At 37.8% G+C, this 16,959-nt stretch overlaps 1 protein-coding gene across 1 annotated transcript; it reads right to left on the bottom strand.

The window, feature by feature from the left end:
* Positions 1-3,424: 3,424 nt before the first annotated feature.
* On the bottom strand, positions 3,425-16,102 carry LOC114531794 (spondin-1-like). Its single transcript, XM_028553412.1, has 9 exons — positions 15,628-16,102; positions 8,210-8,302; positions 7,421-7,619; positions 6,577-6,785; positions 5,851-6,057; positions 5,426-5,593; positions 4,548-4,718; positions 3,847-4,014; positions 3,425-3,483 (listed from the first exon to the last, which is right to left on the bottom strand). Exons 1-9 carry the CDS (start codon positions 15,749-15,751, stop codon positions 3,449-3,451), a joined length of 1,374 nt encoding a protein of 457 aa, XP_028409213.1. The 5' UTR covers positions 15,752-16,102; the 3' UTR covers positions 3,425-3,448.
* Positions 16,103-16,959: the final 857 nt, after the last annotated feature.

The following is a 16,959-nucleotide window of genomic DNA, read 5'->3' as shown; positions in this document are numbered from 1 at the left end:
AGCCGTTTTTCGACTATGCTCTAATACTATATAATAAACTACTCCTTGGTTTTCCCAGTTAAATTTATCGGATGATTTTGACATTCTAAATGCATGTCGAAGTTCACTATCAAGTCACTCATCCGGATATGACGTTCAGATTATGCTGCGAGCCTGCGCCGGCTGCAGAACTTAGTGAGTCAGAAAATATGCCTTGTTTCAGCGATATGAGAAATGACTGGATCGATTTCTCTTCCTTTAGTATACAACCATAACAACCATAACCTATGATACTCTCCAAGCATAACTTCTGCCTTGGTTAGACACAGTATTTCTGCAAGGTTGCTAATTCTTTTTGGGGCATTGTAATGGGGATTCTTTGCAGAGTCATACGATGCAGACGAAAATATTTATTTAAATAGACATAATCATATATAATTCATAGTCATAGAAATTATTTGTACACGTGTTTCGTCGCTATAAGAGTAGGGGGCAATAACCTTGAATGGTGCCTGCCTGGGTGATTTCACAAAATAGTATAAAAAAAAATAAGTAAATGAAATCTGCAGATGGAGAAAAGCCTAAAAAAACAGCGAGGTTCTTCAAGCAGTCAAATAATTACAATTAATTGATCTTTTCTTTACTTGGTTTACTTAATTTTAATGTCATGTGCTAAACGGGTTGCTATCCGCTGCTAACGTTAGGGATTCACAGCTGTGAGACTTTTTATGGAAAAAAACAACTAAGTAGTTTTATGCATTTAATCAAACATCGACATTAATTAATCAACATACTTTGGACATGGTATTTATTTAATGTGGTTGAACACAAGAAGCCATACAGCTGACCAATGAGAAAGCTCGTTATAACTGATTTCGACGGGGCACCTTGAGTAATTTAATCTGTCATTGACACATGAAGTTATTAGAGACATTTATGGAAATTGGTCGAAAATAGTTGTGGACACAAAGGTTGATATTGCGACACAAAACTCACGGCATAGATTGGTTACTACGTCTGACGTGTTCAGTGAACAGCATTTGTTGAAGTATGTTATTGCATATTTGTATTCGGCATAAGATTTAATAAGACATCGATAGAAATCACTTATATTACTACGACCCCCGTTGTGTTACAGTTAATACCATACCTCAAAATGACAGCCGACTTTGGTGACTAGTACGTCCCCATGTCTGCGGTCACAACAGTGACAACACCTCTCTGAAGGCTGGTTTTTATGCCATAAATAATTCGTCGTCTTTTGTCGCACATGCGAACTCATAACTCGTTATAATGTGCTCCTTTTGTGTCAGTCAATTCGGATTGGGTTAAAAACAAACTACAGCATGTAAACTACGAAAATTACGACATGTGAAACCAGACTAGCCATATTGAACGCGAAAATGAGAACATTAGAACACATTTTAGCACTAATATAAACACTGGCCCATCTGGAAACGAGGTCAGCTGCTTGTGAAATCATCTCATTGAAGAATCTAGTAGACAGAGTTTGTAAATAATGATCGTCCAGCAAAGTGAACAACCTACATGATTAACTCATCTTGACTAACTTTCCGTTCCAGCATTCACATCCCTTTTTATGTGGTAATACATAAGAAATAATAAATAAGCTTACTAGCCACATTTCACGTAAATTGGAGAACAGGCCACAGGGTTCGGAGAATTTGGTAGAGCTGATAGACAGCGTTAAAGCCATCCAACATATGTTTTTTCTTCACTAACACTTCGACGGCTCAGTAGTTAGAGTTTTGGAATGGTTTAGTGCAATAATAGCCGCTGTTTTATATACATTTTATAATAATTTATTTATAACTTTGCACTTTCTTTACAACATTCAGCTATCAACACAATTCGGAAATACTGCATTCCATTCTATTTCATTCACATGTCTTATAACATACCATGTTTTGCTGAGTCAGTATTCTCCTATTTCGGCTATCAAACATAGGCGTTCGGTCCCAAACGCCCGTGTGAAGGGTCAAAATTGCCCGAAAAGGGCTGGGAATATGCCAGCGTTGTGATGACAATTTTTTGATTTTCTACAATTTTTTTTTCATAAAACCGAATATCCCATTTCTGAAGAATAAATGGGGGGAAGCCGCCTCCTACCTCACCCTCTTCACGCTTCGTACGCCTATGCTAATACATACAAAGACAGTGGGGTAACAGAAGCTCAAGTATATAACGTACAACCCTTGCGGAAAAAAAACGCACAAGGTTGTTCTCCGTTAATGAAAACAGGAATGAAAAAATATTGTTCTAGCAAAACAAGTTGGAACAATAGTGAATAGCTATATTTGTTTTTAGCGCTGCAGAACGATGTTCACTCCCATTTTCATCAACGAAAAAGTCACAAAACACTTGAGCATTTCTATCGATGTAACCAAAGCTTTTGATAATGAATAAACCTCGATAGCGCATTCATTTAGCAAAATTAGAGCCACAAAATTTAGCTGGATTGTCAAGATGGCTGCGAATCTAGTTCCATAATACACTAATAGAAACCGCCGTAATACACTTTACTGCTATACTAAAATCCCATTGGCCGAACTGATCTATATGTGATCCTAGAAACTAGATTCACCACCGTCTTGGCGGCGATTTGATGTTTATTCACATCTGTATAACCAATGGTTTCGAAATGGAATAACTCGACTCCAAATCAGTCCCTTCCTACAGCTTGGCCGAGCAATGTCTTCTTGGCCAACTGCACTGTTTTGTATTAGGCATAATTTAAACGGATTCACTTTTCTCTTTTCTCTTTTCTCTTTTCTGACAGCGCACATCTGAAGCCCACACTTCTGGTTTCCAGCATGTACACGGCCAGGTTGTCGCATCAGGGGTGAACAGTGCTGTGCTGCACACTGGGAACATTATTGTTAACAATGTTGTTGAACATTGTTGAATCATCAATGTTGTTGCAATCACGATGCAATGTTGTTGTAACAAGTTGCCTACAATATTGGTGATTCAACAAGGTTCAACAACATCGTTAACAATACTGTTCACAGGGTGCAGCGCAACATTGTTCACTGCTGTTTTTAACAACTTGCATCAACATGTTGATTTTTACGCGTGTATACACTCGTCCGTGAGGTACTTCATCTTTTTGAGCTGAAATGGACCCAACCGGTACCCTAACCCGTATACGTAATTAGTGAGTATATTCTTGAACAAGGAAATACATCATGTTGGCGCCCCAACATTCTTACTCTTTGTTGAAATCCTATCAAGAGATGCTAGCCTGGTTTTTAATAGGCTTGTGAGAATCGAATTTGGCCCCAAAAGATAAAGTAGCTACGATATTTACACACACTTTTCATTTCATTTCTTCATAATAAATAATTCTTTACCATCCAATGTACTGCTTCTATTCCTCGAATTAAAAATACTTCTTGCCATATATTCGCTATATATATTTTTCGGTTTTGAGAGAGATCTTCTTTGGCTACTTTCCAGATATAGATGATAATTTTGACCTCCCTTGAAAAAAGAAAAAAAAAATTTTTAAATCACTAGATGAGAAAACACCAATATTTGAGCCTATATACTACGTTTAATAACAAGTTGCCACCCGTACAAATTTTATCCAATGCTCGGCCATTTTATTGGTAAAGAACTAAATATAGTGTAAATAGAGCTTGAGTGTCGTATAAACAGGACTTAAATTCAAGTTTTCCACAGGTTTATCTACGATATTTTAGTATAAACAACGCACGACCTGGGCAGGTCGTATATGCGACCTGGTAAGGTGTATATTGGCGACCTGGTCAGGTAGGACTGCAGTAAGTGGTATAAACCGTTGTACGACATGTAAACGATATATGAAATGTATTTTTCACTCACCTCGACACTCAAATGTATTACAGAACTGGCGTTCTCTCAGCAATGGGCATTTTCTTCCTCCTTTAGTAGCTTTTTGTATCAATTCTCGCGTTCTGTGTCGTTTCCCTTTTCCACACTTCTTACTGCAAGGACTCCAGGCGGACCATTCTGAAACTTTACAGTCGAGAACTAATGGAGAGAAACACAAAAGGTTAGTGTTAGCGATTATGATGATAATGAAATCGGTGATTCGGCTGAAATGGAATTGTTTTATGTACCCTACTTACTTATTTCAAAATGTCATATGGATCTGATAATATAAATATGTCTGTCGTGGTTTTTGTAATTACAGTTGCAATTTTCCACAGAAAATCACTAGCTACGTTTTAAAGAATTCGCTGAAACTTTACATTTATTTTATATTTATAGCTAAGCAAAATTTCAAATGCATGTGATCACAGAAATTTTGACGGCCAAGGTCTGACGGTCTTAATGCCAGGGGAAAAAATTGGGGAGGGGTATCGGTTCTTCCAATGGGCATAGTCAATCTCTTTTTGTGTTTTCTGATATCTCGCTTCATCCATTTTTAGTTCCTCTTTTGGTCTGGGACGTATTGTCGCTCCCCTCTGAGAGGAAAAATGTAAACCAGACCTACGAGTTCCCTTAGTTTAGGTTGGGAATAACAATAGTATAAGCCAGGTACCACGGTAACCTCTACCCACCTGGACAACGTTTTATTCTACATTTTGATCTTCCCTTTAAATGTGGACATTTTTTTCCTCCATTACGTGCATTTTCAATTACTTTCCTGTTTCGGGATCTACGTCCTCGGCCACACGTTTTGCTGCAGGGTCCCCAAGGTGACCAGGAATCCACAACACAGTCCACTTTAGCTTAATTAAGAAACATTTTGATAAATATCTAATTCATATCAATCTGACATTACAGAAAGCGACCAAACATTCCTTGTCTTGGACGAGATATAAAGTATGGAGTCCACTCGAATGATTAGCGAGTATCATTCAATTTAAGTGCAGAGAACTATCCTAGCGACGATTGCTCGACTCACAGACAAAGAGTTTTTGCTCAAAAACTACGAACCATGAGAGCAGGGATTGAGAAGCGGGGCGATGATCATGTGGCTGTAAAGCGTAAAGATATCTTTTTAAGTGGAAATGTCCTGGTTTTTAAGTGGAAATGCCTGGTTTTATTAATATCAGGCCAGTGCTTTTTTTCTCCACTGTTGATAATGGCTATCGCTATAACTGCTGAATGCATTTAGTGCAGGTCGAAAAACCCGAATATGCGGGTTCAAATCCCACTCGTATCTACGGTATCTTCTCTCTATCGGTCTCTGTAATGTCAGGTCAACATAAATTAAATGTTTTAAGTTATTATTTAAATTATTATTATATTAAACTATAGTAGTAAGTCTACATCAGATATTTCAAATATTCTTCTTTTCTGATGAAAGATTACTCCAGGAAAAAGAAAAGCTAACTTAAGCACTGTTCCAATAAAGTCTCAGGACTCCTTTTCTATTGATCCAGACGATTAACTCCAGAGTTCACCAAATTAAAAATTAAATTTGAGGAATTACCTGAGCAATTCCTGCCGCGGCAAGTTCTCGTTCGGGATATCTTGGGACATTTCCTTCCTCCATTTTTTGCAGGAGTGATAACACTACGTTCGCGTTTCCTTTGACCGCGGCCACATTGAACTGAGCATGAAGACCATGGCGACCATCGTGAAACAGCACAGTCTGTGACTGAAACAAAAGACATAACAACGATTATTTAAGCTTGTCTAAATGCATTGAAGAAAGGATATGCCAACAGGGCCTTGTCTTCAGTGTGGCCACGGAGCACAGGGAGACTTGAAGTTGGATTTGAACACAGAGGGACTTGAAGTTGGATTTTAACACAAGGAGACTTGAAGTTGGATTTGAACACATTTGAACATTGCTACGGCAAGTAAACAAAAATTCAAAGTTATACCGTTGTCCTTAACCTCCCCTTTGCGTACCTGCTTTGGGATCAGTGTTTCTCGAACATCTTCCCTTGGCATGAACGAGGTTTATTCTAAATTCCGCCATAGGAGGCACACTTTTTTGTTTAAGGTTATAGAAGGATGCCGCGGGATGATTAGGAACATTTGGCTTTATCTGGTATATGGCCTGAGTAGGGTTGCTTTCAATATTGGTCGCCTTGAACTTTAGACCACTGTCTGTACCTAAGGTAAGGAAAAGCTGGCTACATTAGCACACGTTTGTTGTGGATGACACACGTTTAATGTCTTCTAACATGCACTGGTAATTTCGCTACCGACAAGTAGCATAATCAGGGGTGTCAAGTGATAAAAGGGCCCGAGCTTCAAGAGTCCCCAACGATTAGGCACAAAAACAAAACTTCCTGACAGTATAAATAGACAATCTATAGCTATTTTGTTGTTTACTCTTCATTTCGCTAGTGATTAGAATTAAATACGTATTGTATTTGTAGGCTATTCAAACGTTTCTGAGAGGTAGTTAATTAAACTAAACTAGTAGATAATCCTCGGGCGATGAGGATTGTGAATGGTTAGTTTCCGGTGTTTGAAAAAAGCACTTGATTTTTTAACGCCAAGTCAAATACATCTTGGTACAATGCATTCTGGCGATATTATCCTTTCAGCTTCAATCCCTAGCGTTATGCATTTCCAAGCGGTGGTAGCTAGTGATGTACTTTTAATTAAAAGATAAAAACAGGATACCTGCATCCATGGGTCGTAGTTGTACAGTGATATTATCCTTCCAGCTGCAATCGCTGGCGTTACATAGATCCAGGCGGTCTATTCCTACAAACCAGTCTGGACTTGGCGAAATCTTTGATATCATGGACAGATAGTGATTGTACTTATCCGCGCGAAATCTATCTGTGTACGGCTTATTAGGTCTTGTGATCGGACCGATCCTGATTATCCTAGACAGAGAACGAGATACCATTCAACACTCGTGATCAAAATTTGTGCACACCTGAGCATACCCTATGCGAAGAGTTGGAAGCGAACGTACTCCACATAACGTGCAAAAACCACAAATGTCTCAGTGTATTGGTAAATACGAACAGGGCCTTTCAGAAAAATTAAGGAGCTCGAGGAAAAAATTTAAATCGGGGCGCCTTTTGGAACATCTCGTAAGCCAGGGGCCTTTCCCACTCAAATAGGCTACGATTACATATCTAACCTGAATCAGTGGCGTAACTAGAACGATAATTGGGGGGGTGAATATTCATATATCCAGTTCTGCCCTACGGATTTCTTTTGTAATTGCAATAGCTTACAATAGAAATCCGTCGGGCAGAACTGAATATACGAATATTCACCCCCCCCCCCAATTATCGTTCTAGTTACGCCCCTGAACCTGATCCGAAAAAAGTTCTAAGGAACCTTTTGAGAATCTGTGATTTGTTCTGAGAACCTGTGATTTGTTATGGTCTACTATTTTCTAGGTTTTTAATCATAGAGATAATTATAGGGATAAACTGCCTGAATTATAGGTGAACACTACACACAATTTACACACAAGTTATTCGAATTTTTATTGTATATGTCATACCCCAAATAGTTTTTCCGACTTAATTTATTCAGCACCGTTTTTGTGTCGCCCCATTCCGTAAATCTCTTGACCGCGGCAGAAGCTTTGGAACCCAGTTCCCACACAACATGCATGTCTGCGTGCGTTCCACCAATTACAGTCGAGAAATGAGCTAAATTCTCTGGGTAGTCACTGGGATGTGTGGTTTTGTTCCATTTACCTGGAAAAGTCAGAGCATAAACTATAGCATGTCAGTGGCTCAGGTTTGAACTAATCACATTTGCTTAATTCTTCACAACGTTCACTACGCAAGTTTTTTAATCTGATATACAATATTTTGGAACAGCAAAGTCATATTAAAATAAAACTCTTTAACTTCAAACAGAATTAAATCGTCTCCACAAAAAAATTAACAATCCTTCGATAATTACGACATTTGGCCAGGAAGCCTCGTAGTCGTTCCTATCAATTGAGCCAATGGGGTTGCATCTTTTACTTATGAATACGATCGAGCTCCCGATATTGTAATAATTCGGGTAAATAACTAGAAACCTAGGGGCGGTTGTATCAAGCCTGTTTAGCTTAAACGGTGGATAAGTCCGATTAAATAACACTCATTACATCTCTCTTGAATGAGTCAACTTGAATATTATGCACTGAATATGTAGTTGTAAACAGTATCGTTGTATTAAGGTTGAAAACATTTCGTTTTCTTGTCGAATAAAACAATAGACTTGCTTTCTATTTTGAAATTAACCACCGTTTGAGCTAAACGGGCTTAATACAACCGGCTCCTGCAATATGGCTTACTTGTAAACGTCGCTTTGTATACAGCAACACCGCAAACACAACAGGAGCCACGCATACGTTCTGTCGGCTTCGCCTCCCTCTTCACTCTTAAACCTGAAATAAAAGAAGGTATTCCTTAGATTCGACAAATTAAGAATATATTTTTTAGTTTTCTTCATCAATTTCGTCAAACAGAAAAATAAAAGTTAGGTCTATTATAAAATCTAAACTGAAATTTGATTGGCCGAAAGCAACTTGCGTAAGTGTTTTAGCCCGCCATTAAACTTTACGTTACGCCTTCGAGTTTGACGCCATTATAAAAAGACCTAATGTAGAAATATACGATTCATGTATGCATATTCCTCTATAAGGTCATTTTTGCTAAGTTCGTTAGTTTTTTGCTAAGTTATTGGTGACAATCAGCTATTCAGCTGTACAGGGTAATGATATAGGAACAGCGAGACTGACAACAGAACTATTTTATGGGGCATCACCAAAAAGATTGTCCCACATGTGGGATACTGCTGAGATTTCGGAAGATCAGTCGTTCACTCAGACATATAGTTCTGCAATGAAGCTTTAAATATTGGTTACCCGCAAACCACCTCTGGTTAAAAGTGTTGTAGAGCTACTGTAGAAGTAATGTAGCTTTCTTACCATTATAAAAAGACCCTACCCTCATCTTGGTAATTTTACTACTATGCATACAATGTAACTATATTAACAGGGCATTGGAAAAAAAAAATCAAGAGCCTGAGCCAGAATTCACTTTTTTTTTAGGAGCCCTTTCTAAATGGTCCATAATTTACCCCCTTTTTCTGTTGTACTATCAGGGCCCTGGGGCAAAGACCACTTCCTCCTGAGAACCCCTATCTATCAAACGATATACAGGCAGCTCCTAATTATCTTGGAACGTAACATGGAGTAAGTGCTTCCAGACGTCGCCGGTCCGACAAGAAGTTGTAGTATACTTCGTTGTAAGTAAATGTTTAGTGCACATGCTTACATTTACTTCGGAAACCGAAGTACTTAACTCATTTGAGGTAGTTTAGTTTATCAAAACCTAATCGATGGATTTTTAAAAAAATGGCTTTTTAATGGCTCTTTAAGCGGTTGTCAAAAATTACATAACAGTAAATAATTCATACACACCATTTATCTTTGTATGTTTTGCGATATATTCCCATGTTATAAACTTTTAAACCACTACGACAGAACAGCCGCGAACGGAAATTCATATTGTGTAGTTTCAATGAGCGAACAGACGAAACGCACTAAAGGATATGCAATATATCAAAAGCAGAGGTCTTAAATTGTGTATGCAATGCATTTGTCATCACGCCGGTAAATATACATTAGACTACAAATGCCGAAAATTAAGCTAAATCGAACTTGTATATGTGTGTTTCAAAACACGCTGAGTTGCACAGCATGTTTCAACAAAACCAAGTGTTTTAAACTACACGGGCGAACTGTGCTTATATAAATTCAGCTGTCTGTTTGAATGAAACATTACGACACGATATATAGAGAGGTCCGCGAAAAGACAGCCGTTGTTACTTGTTAAAAATTATCCCGATAATATGTTTGTGTTTTATGTGAAATCATACCTTGTTAAGGTCATAAAGTCACACAATGAGGGCGACTTTTAAAATGCCGAAATGGCAAGAAGGGTCAAGTAGGTATAGGGTTGGTCTAAAATGAATGTTTGCGAGACCCATACTGAGTCGGCTTCGCACAGTATTTAACCTGGACTCTAATGTGATCTGTGCATGGATATGCACTTTACTTCTGCGATCGGGATTTCAATTTATCTTTTGCAGGGGTTTGAAAACACGGGAAAGAATAGGGGCTATTGCTGTCAAATACAAATCTATTTTTTGAATAAAACTGGTTCATTTCGCATATAAATTTATACTTTTTTATGTCTGCAAATCCTATAAGGTTTCAAAATTTAAACTAGTTTTATAAAATAAAAATGCATGGAAGGCATATTTAATGAAGGAAAGCAAAGTGTATACTGCTAAGTACTAGACTACTAGTTTCAAGCCAACGGCCTAGCCAATGGTAGATTTTCTTGTTTACGATGTAACAGGTGTGCCTGCAGGCTATTTCATATTTCCATTGTATTTCCTATCGTGATTTTGTCTCTTATACAATCAACACAGCAAAAAGCAACATGACATCCATTAACATTATCATCATTACCATCGAAATTATCTTCGCAATTATCCACTGACCAACATCAACACAATCAACAATTATCCCTCAACATCAACACAATCACCACCACAATTTGTCATCACTAGACAATACTACCAGTTACAATAATTTTTACACCCTCACTACCAACCGTTATATTACCCTACTTCGCTACCATAAACCCTATCATCGGTTACCACACAACTTTCACCTTCACGTCACAACTATAATCACAATCACGACCATTGCTATGCCCAGGTACCAGCATAAACAACCACCACGATCAAATCTACCATTATCCATGACATATGCACTCACCGTCACTTTCACCTTCAATCACCTTCAAGTCACTACCATAGTATCACCATTACCATAATTTTTATACCTTACTACCACTAGTCCACTATTATCCAACAACTAACGCCAACATCAACTGTCATCCTCTACGTATACCACTCTTATCGACACTTTCACCCCTACCTTTCTACAGCCATGTACACTAGCACCGAAATAATAAACGCGACCATCAGCACAACCAAAAATGGATTGGGAAGCAAGAAACAGAATCCTGGCGAGTTCACTTTTTAAATCCAGTTTAATTGCGTCCCTGCCCGCTGAGTCGGTAACTCAAGAAACCTAATTGATAACATTTGACAAAATTTATTTGCTTAGCTGTTGGGGTTCTGCTTAAACAGTCACTTATGCTTTGAACCACACTATTAGTTTTTACACAAAGCAACGAGTTCACTTATAATATACACCTTAAAATAATGTCTAACGAAAGTATCCTCCATTCCACGAGTACGTTCAAACATTCAATGAAAACCATCGCAAAGTAGGTTAGCAAAAAGCTTCTTATTTTTGTCTCACAAATGCTTTAGGGTGGGAGGCATTCAAAGTAACTAAATTGATTAATTTTTGTTCATTCAATTTGCAATTGTTCCTGAACAATGCCAAACCCTGGCGGTTAAACCTTGTACCATATTTTAAAACAAATGTCAATTACTGATTCCTTCCATTACGCGAACAGTCCGCATGTTTTCTTACCTAGAATTCTGTCTTTCGGACATGTTTTGAGGGTATATATACAAATGCCTAGACAGTTAATAAGATTTGTATTCGCAAAATGAAGGCGGGAAATGAGTCAGGTCGGCAAAGACGAGGTGTATTTTATGTCAAAAACAAACAGTGGGCCATTAAATAATAAACAAATATTTATTTAATTGTTTCAAATACTCGCCGCCCTTAGATTAAGACAAATTATTTTTCCGCTGTGGATGACAAGTTGAACTCATGAAGTATTTGAAATTATTTTAGTGTCAAATTAAGAATCTTTATAGAGTTGGCAAGCGGTCAAGATGCAGGATTTACATGAGACTTTTTGCACTGACATTGTCTCCGGTTTGACTTATTGTCATTGATGGCGTCTTACAATTAAGATGAAACGAAAACAGCTAGAAGTTGCATAAGAGTTGAGAAGCCGGAGTTAGTAAAGGGTATATTCCGTCTTTCAACTTCAAATTTCACCACTGCATGTTCGTTCAAGCCAAAAGGTTTTGCATTACATTTAACAAATAAGGCGAAAGGTTATTCATGGTCATGGAGTTTTCCTTCTTCTGTTGCTCTGGCAAACACGAGAAGAAATTCACGAGAATGGACATAGGAATTTCCTCATATTTTTTGCTTAATGAAATGAAAAAAAAGGGGTGCGAGACAACTAACATGCCAGGACATAAGAGTTTTTTTACGACAACCACAAGAAAAACAAGGTTACATTCATTACATGTTTTGATGTAAAGCTATATGGCTGTTTATGTTTGCCTATTTAGGTTGTTTCGAAATAGTATAAACGTGCGCGTCTTCATAACTGCCAAATCGGCGCAAGTCAATTCCCCCTTGTTAGCACGAAACAGTAGTTAACACGAATCAGATCAAATCTATAAGAAATTGTGTTATTTTAGTATTCTGTTCATGACTTCATTTTCGAATGTTCGGAAGTTGCTAAAAAGCCAAAAGGAATTCCTTTTGCGTTGGAAAGACCGGGGGAAATCAGATCCCTGGGCTTGCTTTGCAATTTTGTCTCTAAATGAGCATCTATTAACAAGCAAAAAAATCTGGTTGACCACACAATGTTTTGAGACGGTGTTGATAGGTAATCTGGTTAGTTTTTACCATCACATCAGAAAGCAGGATTCCACAGGAGTGGGTGATTAGGAAGAAAGTCGAGTCGGCTTAAACACAAAGGAGATAGCTTTTCACAGTTCGGTTGAACTTCCCGTATTGTTAATGCCAACACACGTTCCATTGGCATGTTTTAAGGTTGGTTTTAGCGGCATGTCGACACTCTGGAATTAGAAACCTGATGTGGTTAATGCTAGCAAAGATTTGCACTGCTAGAATTACCAATCTTTATCACGTACCCCAACTTGACTCATTTTTTTCCAAGTTAATTGTTGATGCCTATATAAGTTGTTTGAAGTATTTTGCATATATATATATGTCACTGTTGTAAAAATTTTTAAATGTTTCTTCTAATTCGACAGTTGCAAAAGTTTCCTTACGTTCATTCAGTGCTAGTGTTATACTCAAAGGGAAAGTTATTTACATTGGTAACTGTACAGTTCTGAACTGATCTATCCGGAGTAAACTGAAAAGGATTGGGGAAAAGAATCAGTAAAATGAAGTTCTGTTTATTCAATATGTCACAGGCTTAATATAAGCTAACACTATAGCCTATATAGTTGCTACCGTTTGGCGCTTTCCACTAAGTCTTATAGATAAATATAGTAGAAGTATATATTATACATATGAGCAAATTTAAAATGTAATGATTGGCTATAAAATCTCGTTATCTATATTTAGGATTTTTATATTTGTCGTATCCACGAATATTTCACCAAAAGAGTTAAGGTAGTTTTAGCCATTTTACAAATATTACCCAAAAAGGTCAAGAGATGTCAGAAAATGAAAACAAGCAGCGTATATCAATAAATGAAATGAATATAGAAACAGCATACGATTCAACTGATGTAGTATGTGTAGATCAGTACACTTTCTCGACCAGTTTTGGAATTTGGTGGCATAAAATAGAATGGATGCAATAGAGATACAATTTAATTTTCTTATTCCGAAAAGTTGCTTCAATGCATCTACGCCGCTGCGCAGTAAGAATTTAAAAGCCACTGCACCATGGAGGAAGAACCGTGGAGGTGTTTATCTGGCAATAACAGTTGTAATCTTATCAGGTGCAACACAAGTTCCCAAGAATATTTGCTTAGCAAAATCGTTCACAACTCATTATCACTCTAGCCATTGTACTCGCACAGTGTGGTGTAAGTAAAGCTATAGAAAAATATTTTCGCGTCTTATTGTGTGGCGCGCAGCACCATTAGCAATGTAAATAAAGCGATGTCATTTTTCACACGCCATTGCGAAGTCATCAACAACACAATACCATGAAAAGATGATAAAGAAAACTCGACTCAAGCAGACGTTCAATATACTGGTTGCCATTTTATTATTTCCGCAAATATCGTTGCGATCTAAGGCATGACTGGCATGGAATGGCATATGATATTTATATAACAGAATATTGTAAAATAATGACATTTACTAATCTGATTTGGTTGCATGCATTTGCTGTACTCAAAGAAGATAAGACGTGACTATTGGCAAGTTTAGAACTACCTACAGACCAGACAGTTTTGAACTCTTAGTGGGGAGCTAGGCTTGTGTTGTCTATAAGACTAGATTTGATCTTTTACCACGATACTGGAATTACTTAATAGTGTACCAAACCTAAATCGTCTCTGGTATCCCCCTCATAATATCATTCAAAGCATCACATCTCTCTAATCGAACTCTCGCCTCTGCTGAAACTCTGTCTCATAAAAGCCCACACACAACCGTAATTCAAAGTCCAACAATAACACCCGTGCGTCGGATTGCATCACACTGTCACTTTGACACTACATCAGAGTACACATTCCGCAGTAAAACTGTACTATATTTTTATGTTTATGTGTACTCTAAATATTCTAAAAAATACGAATGCCATATTTAAAGTAGCATTAAAAGGTATACACTGACGCGTCATATACACACAAGTCTCACCAGTACCAACGGTACATTTATACAGATTTAAACACATGCAAGTGACGTTAAGTGCACCTCTTGCAAGTTATCAGCTTAAATGATGGCACAGTATCAAACAAAACCTCAAACCAAACACCGGCTAATACAAAACAAACAAACGCAAATAGCTATAAATCTTTACACATTTTCAAATTCACGCGGACATGGGAAAAGAAAGCACAAATTTCCTCCCAGAAACACTGGTCTGTGAACGCAATCCCATCAAGAAAGCAAGACATTCAATACTCTAGGTTACCACGTTGTATATGTTTAATAAAAGCATGCATTAAAATCCCATTTATACAAGACAACTACCTTTTAATGAGCTACGCAGATGTGATCCGCCGTGGTCACCTTTGACAGTGTAACATAGACACTGACTGCGAACCAAAATATTATATATAAACAATACATACGGCAAGGTTTAAATCAATTAACCGTTCGCTATAAACTAACGCTGTGACATGCAGTATATAGCACGGCTCGTAAATTCGCTACAATGCCAACATTTGTACTATTCCATCTTTCGCGTTTGAAGGGATTCCTGTGAATCGCACCAAATCGACGGAAATCAAGCGTACGCGTACTAGTGCTCGCACAGACGGTCCGAATTTCGCTACGGTTTCAAATTAGGTCACATGCGAGACGCTCCCGCTAAATCCGTCACCCTATTGCCTTGGCCAGAGTATAGTATACATAAGAGAAGTTGCCCTACACCGTACAGATGCAAGCTGCGAATGAAAATATTTTATATAAACAAACGCAATAACATATACAACAAACTTATCACCGCGACCGGGCGCGAAATAAGCCGATTAATTCAGATCTAGATTCGTTTGCTGGTATTTTATCAAAATACCAAGAGCTGCCACCTTGGTATAGCTTTCGCTGCAGCGAATAGCCCTGTTCTTAAGTAATTTTAATTTGATTTAGCTATGAAAATCCACGTTCAATATCAGTCCCTCAAACTGTGCTATATCCGAACAGAAAAACAGGGTAGATTTTTTGACACTAGAAAATATTTTTTAGCCGCCAAGATATTGAGGTAAAGTATGAATATTTTGAACTCAAAAGCTTATAAGATATATTCAAATAAAACTTACGGTTTTTGTCAATCTCATTCGCCTTCATGCTGTCCGCTAGACTTTGGTCAATTTGAAAGCATTTTACAAGAAACAGCATCAACAGAAATTCTGCCATCGTGTTTAAAACACTTCGTCGTTTCATGGTGTAAAATTTTACAACAGCGATGGAACCCTGATTTAGTTTTCTGCCGAGACGTCGACACGGCGTTCTTGATGCGTTTACCCCTCTAGACAGCTGAATTATTTTGACCTGCCTGCCCAGACGTCATGCCAACTTTTGATACACAAGTTGACACCAATGTCGCACACCAGCTAGTGCATTTATGCGTTTCCGGTAACATGCTAAAATGTATACATATAGGGGCCAGGAATAGAGCGCGAAAATCTGTGTGCTTTTAAAATCCGATTACAGCTGGGCGGTAGTGTAAACACTGTGATGCCAATGGAATGTTAGTGGCCACTCGACAATTTTGGCCAAGACATGGAAAATGTGTTGCGTTTAATTTTATAATTGTTAGAAGTTCATACACGATATTGAAGATAACGCTAATTAACATTCCAGATTATCTTTGATTATGTACTCGGTAATTTATTTATTTTCTCTTTATAAATGTCCGGTATAATCGCTTATCAATTCTATGTTACTCATTTGTTACTATTAAAAGAAACTTCACTCTTGCTATCTACCCAATCTTTCCATGATTTGCTATATTGCACGTGGTCGTGCGTCAGTTGCATCTAAATTTATCTCCATATATTGGCGAACCTGCGAGACTCATCTTTTTTAGAACACAAACTACGTAAAGGCGTTGAAATCCGAAAGATAAGCGGGGTGGGTTGCTTGAAAGCAAAAATCAGTCACACAAATCTTTAAAAAAAGGGCTAGTTTTTAAAGTTAAATATATGCTTTTCTAGAAGCTCCTCTATGGGTCATCAGAAGTTCATTTTAAAAAGTTTTGGAACAAACGGAATGGCGGTGCAGGAATATCTAAGAAAGGTCTGTCACTTCTTCCACACCCTAACAAGGTGGTGAAAAATCACTGAATCGAAAGCCGTGTTGAACCGGTAGGAAAGCTACCAAACTCTAAAACGTGAATACTCGGAATGTTTTCCTCCCACACGAGCTCGTTTCAAAAAACATATTTACATTTGAAGACTTGCTAATTGCAACAGAACGGAAAACTGTAATTTCCGACTAAAATAAAACGCTTAAGTGTGCTACCAAATAGAATTCATAAGCGGATAATTGCCAATTATCAATCTTTACTACACTCATCCAATATTGCCAGAGCGGAAATTTAGCGTTGTCTGGATGTTTAAAGCCCGATCAAACAAGACACAAGGTCAACC

Source organism: Dendronephthya gigantea, unplaced genomic scaffold (genome assembly GCF_004324835.1).
Source record: "Dendronephthya gigantea isolate DGI-Jeju-01 unplaced genomic scaffold, DenGig_1.0 000074F, whole genome shotgun sequence".
Classification (NCBI taxonomy): Eukaryota; Metazoa; Cnidaria; class Anthozoa; order Malacalcyonacea; family Nephtheidae; genus Dendronephthya; species Dendronephthya gigantea.
Note: the sequence above shows the minus strand (reverse complement) of the source record. Positions and strands in the feature narration are given on the sequence as shown.